This window comes from Desmodus rotundus, chromosome 7 (assembly GCF_022682495.2).
Source record: "Desmodus rotundus isolate HL8 chromosome 7, HLdesRot8A.1, whole genome shotgun sequence".
Lineage (NCBI taxonomy): Eukaryota > Metazoa > Chordata > Mammalia > Chiroptera > Phyllostomidae > Desmodus > Desmodus rotundus.
This window is the reverse complement of record NC_071393.1, coordinates 65,927,017-65,933,900: the sequence shown is the minus strand read 5'-3', so window position 1 is coordinate 65,933,900 and position 6,884 is coordinate 65,927,017. Positions and strand designations below refer to the sequence as shown.

At 39.1% G+C, this 6,884-nt stretch overlaps 1 protein-coding gene across 1 annotated transcript; it reads right to left on the bottom strand.

Moving 5' to 3' along the window:
- Positions 1–5,551: 5,551 nt before the first annotated feature.
- Positions 5,552–6,631, bottom strand: OR5AU1 (olfactory receptor family 5 subfamily AU member 1). Its single transcript, XM_024567536.2, is given in 2 exon segments — positions 5,552–5,894; positions 5,896–6,631. Coding segments are annotated over 2 exon segments (924 nt in total). The 5' UTR covers positions 6,477–6,631.
- Between the last annotated feature and the right edge of the window lie 253 nt (positions 6,632–6,884).

The following is a 6,884-nucleotide window of genomic DNA, read 5'->3' as shown; positions in this document are numbered from 1 at the left end:
TTTTTCATGAAACTTAACAGCCTAATAAATTTTAAACTTAAAGAAAAGCAAAAGAATGCAACAAAATCATAGCAATAGTTGCCAAAATACACATGAAGAGAAAGATCTAAGTTACAGGCCAGGTGATGGTGGTATTGGTGGTGGTGGTAAGATATATATACCCATGAGGTACAGATTTATTATGAAGATATGGTCATTAAGATAGTGTTGTATTGATGCAGAGAAATACAAATGGACTGATGAAAAAGAATAGAGAACCTAGAGAAAGGTTCATGCAGGTATGAAAACTTGATTTATGGACAAAACTGGCATTGCAATCAGTGGGGTATTAAATGCCTATGCAAGAAATGATCTGGGACAACTAGGTATCCATTTTGAAGAAAAATAAATTTAATCCCACCCCAACAGCAAAACAATATGAAGGCAAAACTTTTATATATATATATATATATATATATATTTAGAAGGCCCTGGCTGGTGTGGCTCATTTGGTTAGAGTGTCATCCATAACCAAAACACTGCGGGTTTGATTCCCAGTCCAGGCACGTCCGAGGAGCAATGAGTCAGTGTTTCTCTCTCTCCCTTCCTCTCTCTCTAAAAGCAATGAAAAATGTCCTCAGGTGAGGATTTAAAAAAAAAAAAACATTTAGAAGAAAACGTAGGAGATTATTTCTATGATCTTAGGGAAATATTCTTAAGATACCCATTAAAAATAATCACACCAAAAAGGAAAGGATTGATAAATCAGCTGCTATTAAAGTTAAGACCTCCTGTTAATCAACATATCATAAAGAAAATAAATTACATTTTCAAAATACATAACTATGTGAAGTTATTTGCTACACATTTAAGCAACAAAATATCGATTTTCAGCATACAAAAAACCGTACAAATTAAAAACAAAAATATATGAATAAGTACCCCTAGAAGATAAAATAGGAACAGTTCCTAGTGGATTAGTAATATTTTTTTCCTTAGCTGGATTGTGAGTGATTGCATTTTATTTTATTTATTTATTTATTTATTTATTTAAAGATTTTATCTATTCACCTTTAGAGAGAGAGGAATGGAAGGAGAAAGAGAGGGAGAGAAACATCAATGTGTAGTTGCCTCCCGTGTGCCCCGTACTGGGGACCTGGCCCGCAACCCAGGCATGTGCCCCGACTGGGAATCGAACCGGTGACCCTTTGGTTCCATCCACTGAGCTACAATCAGCCAGGGCTGTAAATAAAATCTTTTAAAAAATTATCAGTATATTATGTGTAACTCATGACAATAAATTTGAAAATCTAGAGGAAGAAAATACATTTTGAGCAAATGACAAATGATTAAATTGATTTAATAAACAAGAAGAAAACTAAAATAAAACCAAGAATCATATAAGAAATTGGAAAGGTAATTAGAGAGCTACCCATTAAAAAGGCACCAGTCCCAGATAGTTTTATAGCTGAGTACAGTAAATACCATTTTAAAAGAACATTTAGCCCTGGCTGGTGTGGTTCAGTGGATTGAGCACTGTCTGCAAACTGAAAAGTTGCTGTTCAGATTCCAGGTCAGGGTATATGCCTGGGTTGCAGGCGAGGTCCCAGTTGGGAGCATGCGAGAGGCAGCTAATCAATGTTTCTCTGACACATCAATGTTTCTACACCTCTCTTTCCCTTTCTCTCTCTCTCAAAAAAATTTAAAAAGAACAGACATTTCTATTTTATTTAAAATTATTCTACACTAGAGGAAAAGAAGAAAGACTTAGGACTTCCAGCCAAGATGGAGGCATAGGTAGATACACTTTGCCTCCTTGCACAACCAGCAAAAGGGCACCAACAAATTTAAAAACAAAGAATAACTAGAACTGCCAGATATCAAACCATATGGAAGTCAGACAACAAAGGAGTTAAAGAAGAAACATTCATCCAGACCAGTAGAGGGGTAGAGATGGGCAGCCCAGGTGGACAGGACTGTGGCAACACAGTGGCTGGTGGACCAGGTGGTCCCACATCTCCGTGCAGATAAACCGGGAGGAACAACTGGGGAGAGAGACAAACCTCAAAACCCAGGGTTCCAGCGCAGGGAAATAAAGCCTCAAGACTTCTGGCAGTAAAAACCTGTGGGGGTTTCAGTGGTGGGAAAAACTCTCAACCTCACAGGAGAGCTCATTGGAGAGACCCACAGTGCCCTAGAACATACACAAACATGCTCACCCGGGAATCAGCACCAAAAGGGTCCAATTTGCTTGTGGGTGGTGGGGGAAGTGACTGAAGGCCAGCCAAGAGTCAAGCAAGTAGCATTGTTCCCTCTCTGACCCCTCCCCCACATACAGCACCACAACACAGCCAAGGGGGTTGCACCACCCTGATGAATACCTAAGGCTCCGCCCCTTACAAGGTAACAGGCCTGCCAAGACAAAAAAAAATATATGGCTCAAATGAAAGGACAGATCAAAGCTCCAAAAATAGAACTAAGCGATAAAGAGAGAGCCAACCTATCAGATGCAGAGTTCAAAACACTGGTAATCAGGATGCTCAAAGAAATGGTTGAGTATGGTTGCAAAATGGAGGAAAAAGTGAAGGCTATGCAAAGTGAAATGAAGAGAAATGTACAGGGAACCAACAGTGATGGGAAGGAAACTGGGACTCAAATCAGTGGTTTGGAGCAGAAGGAAGAAATAAACATTCGACCAGAACAGGATGAAGAAACAAGAATTCAAAAAAATGAGGAGAGGCTTAGGAACCTCCAGGACAACTCCAAACATTCCAACATCCAAATCATAGGGGTGCCAGAAGGAGAAGAAGAAGAGCAAGAAATGGAAAATTTATTTGAAAAGATAATGAAGGAGAACTTTCCCAACCTGGCAAAGGAAATAGATTTCCAGGCAGTCCAGGAAGCTCAGAGAGTCCCAAAGAAGTTGGACCCAAGGAGGCACACACCAAGGCACATCACAATTACATTACCCAAGATTAAAGAGAAGGAGGAGATCTTAAAAGCAGCAGAAGGAGACAGTTACCTACAAAGGAGTTCCCATAAGACTATCGGCTGATTTCTCAAAAGAAAACTTGTAGGCAAGAAGGGGCTGGAAAGAAGTATTCAAAGTCACAAAAGGCAAGGACCTACATCCAAGATTACTCTATCCAGCAAAGCTGTCATTTAGAATGGAAGGGCAGATAAAGTGCTTTCCAGATAAGGTCAAGTTAAAGGAGTACTTCATCACCAAGCCCTTATTATATGAAATGGTTTTAAAGGGACTTATCTAAGAAAAAGAAGATCAAAAATATGAACAGTAAAATGACAACAAACTCACAACTGTCAACAACTGAACCTAAAAAAAAAAAAACCCCACTAAAAACAAGAACAAATTAAGCAAACAACAAGAACAGGAACAGAATCACAGAAATGGAGATCACATGGAGGGTTATCAGTGGGGACGGGGAGGGGTGAGAATGTGGGAAAAGCTACAGGGAATAAGAAGCATAATTGGTAGGTAGAAAATAGACAGTGGGAGGTTAAGAATAGTATGGGAAATGTAGAAGCCAAAGAACTTATATGTATGACTCATGACACGAACTAAGGTGGGGGAATGCTGGTGGGAGGGGGTTTCAGGGTGGAAGGGTTATAAAGGGGAGATAAAAAAAAATGTGACAACTGTAATAGCATAATCAATAAAATATATTTTTAAAAGTAAAAGAAAGAATTTAAATTTAATAGAACTAGTTTACCTTTAATACTAAAACATAATAAAGGTAATACAAAAATACCATAGACTGACTTTATTTTTTAATATGTATGCCAAGACTAAATAAAATCTTTGCAAATCAAATCCAACAGTCTATTTCTTTTAATAAAAGGAAATCATTTCATGACCAGGTAGGATTCCAGGAAACAAAAATGGCTTAACATAAGGAAATGTATGCCTTAAATATACCACAGACACATAGTAAAGGAGGAAGATTACATGACTATATTGAGTTATTAAAAAGGCATTTGATAAAGATTCAGCAGCCATATCTAATAAGAATAGTTGTATGTGCCAGGCATTTGTTCCAAATGCTCTGCCTCCATTACCTTATTTAATTCTCCTAACAACAACTCTATTGCTACAATTATTTATATCCCTATTTTACAAAAAAGAAAACTGAAACTCAGTGAGATTAAGTAATGTCACACATGTGGAAATGATGGAGTCAGGATTTAAACCAACATAGTGTAGCTCTAGAGCCCACATCCTTATCAACCATATCACATTGCCTCTAATAAAATCTCTAATTAGTACCATAAGAGTATTACTATAATTAAATATGATCAACATTAATTATTAAAGACTAACAGTAAACTCTATGATCAGGAGAAATGGCCATTAAATTCAGGGAAAAGTTCAGTTTCAGGAGTATTTCCTGGGTGCACCATTCTTTCCCTCCTGATTCTGAACAATTTAGAACAAGGATAAAATATAATCAGATAGAAAGCAAAATATCACTTGTGTTACTGTTAAAGACTAAATAAAGCACATGGATTGTATCTGTGGGGAAATGATCTTTATGAAACTAAACTCCAGAGTTAGGTAGACTTTGGTGACTGAGACATGGATTCACAAAGCCAGGGCAGGTCTCCCCTTGTGAGGGGACTAGCCAAGCATGCCTGCTTTATTTTCCTCAAGTTTATCAATGAGGACAGAGAGCCCAGGAATATTATTCAGGATTGAGTTTCCTCTACCTGATTCTTCTTATTTAAAAACGTTTAGTTTAATTTGATCACAACTTAGAAATTACCAAAACAGAATACTAGCAGGAAAAACAAGACTTTGAAAAAGCAGAACATGTCCTCTTTCTCACTTAGTGAGAACTTAGGGGCCCTGGTATAAAGGAAAAGACAAGGGAATATATGAATGACTATTATATGCTGAGTGATTTACCTGTAATATCTAATTGAATGATTTAAAACTCACAGCAATTAACAGACGAGACATCTGTGACTCAGAAAAGCTAAGTAATTTGCCCAAGTTTATACCGTTTGAAAGAAACCAAGTGGCTATTTGGTCAGGGAAAACGTCAACAAAGACAAACATCATGTGAACTTTTGAAGTTGTTGTTACAGTATCATTCAAATAATTCAAGAATTTTAAAAAAATGTTATGCCAAGGAGTCATTTTTTACGAAGAAAAGGTTGTAAAGAATGGGGAGGATTCCCCCAAGCAGCCAAGATATTCAAATTAGTTAAGAGGAAACTTTCTTATGAAGAATATAAAGGTCAGTTTTTAATAATGGAGCAAAATATTCATCAACATGGAGATATGAATGAATCATCTGAACAAAGGCATGACTAAATCTTGTCAAGGGGTTCAATTATGCAACAAGCAGACACTCCCTTTTCACTTCTTTCTAGTCTCTATGACACCACCAACTCTTTCTATGGCAGGCCAGCAAGTTGATGCAGAAACACCTGCAGACCAGAGAGCATACCCACTATTCACTGGGTGAGCATAGGAATGTGCTCAGATTAGTACCACAAAAGATAAAGTGCCCTCAGCTTCCTAAAGATATGTGGTAATGAGTTGAGAAGATCATTCCATTATTTTCCTGCCCCAAACCTTCTTTAAAGCTTCCTTCACATCCTTGTTTCTCAAAGAGTAGATAAAGGGGTCCAGCATTGGGATCACCACTGTGTAGATCACTGCAACTCTTAGGTCTTGGGCCAGGGAGTAGCTGGACCTGGGGCGCAGCTACATAAAAAGTGTTGAGCCATAGAGGAGGCACACAACAGTGAGGTGGGAAGCACAGGTGGAAAAGGCCTTGAACCTGCCCTGGGTTGAGTTCATTCTCAGGATAGTGATGAGAATTAAGAGGCAGGAAACCAAAATAGTGAGGATGCAGCTCAAAAGTTTGAAACTAGAAAAAATAAAGAACCAGCAAGGTGCCCACACAAGACAGAGACAGGAAGGGTGGTCCATCACAGAAGAAATGAGTGACCACATGAGCACCACAGAATTTCAAACTGAAGATACAGCTGGTGTAGATAAGAGAATTGAGGAATCCTGCGCTATAGGAGCCTACAGTCAGAGAGGCACTGACTTCAGGAGACATGGTGACAGTGTAGAGCAGGGGATTACAAATAGCAGCACAGCAGTCGTAGGCCATGGCAGCAATGCGATAGCACTCACTGGTGGCGAAACCCGCATAGAAGAATAGCTGAGCCATGCAGCCAAGATAGGAGATCACCTTCCTTTTGGCCAAGAAGTTCACCAGTGTCTGAGGGACAACTGTGGAGGAGTAGCAGAAATCCAAGAAGGACAAGCTTTTTAGGAGGGTGTACATGGGTGTATTCAGGGTGGCATTCACGTGGATCAGGAGAAACATGATCAGATTCCCCAACAGAATGATGATGTACATGCCCAGGAACACCAAGAATAGCAGTGTCTGCAGCTGGGGGTCACTGGTGAGACCCAAGAGCTCAAACTCAGTCCCTTGGCTCAGGTTTGCCCCTTCCATCTTTCTCAAGTGCTCTGGGGTGTGGAAAGTGAACACCACCAGAAATGAGGTGGCACACCCAAGGAGTGTCCCTGGGTTTAGTTTTGCCCTGCAGACAGCCTTCTGAAGATTGGTCTTACTGAGGAAGTCTGGTTTTGTAGATGGAACTCTGTCATAGAGCAGATTAGTTAGGAAGCATTACTTGAGCAGCAATGGAAAATATAAAAGAAATATACACAATTTAGTCCCTCAGGGATCTTAAAAAGTTCTAAATAATGAAACAATCATTTACCAAATACATATTGACAGCCTTCCATATGCTTAGCTCCGTGTTCTGCCGTCAGGAATTCATGAGTGTCTTGACTTCAGGAAGCTTGTATTTTTGAAATGGTATATTTCATGTTTAAACACACAGGCTCTGGTGTCAGA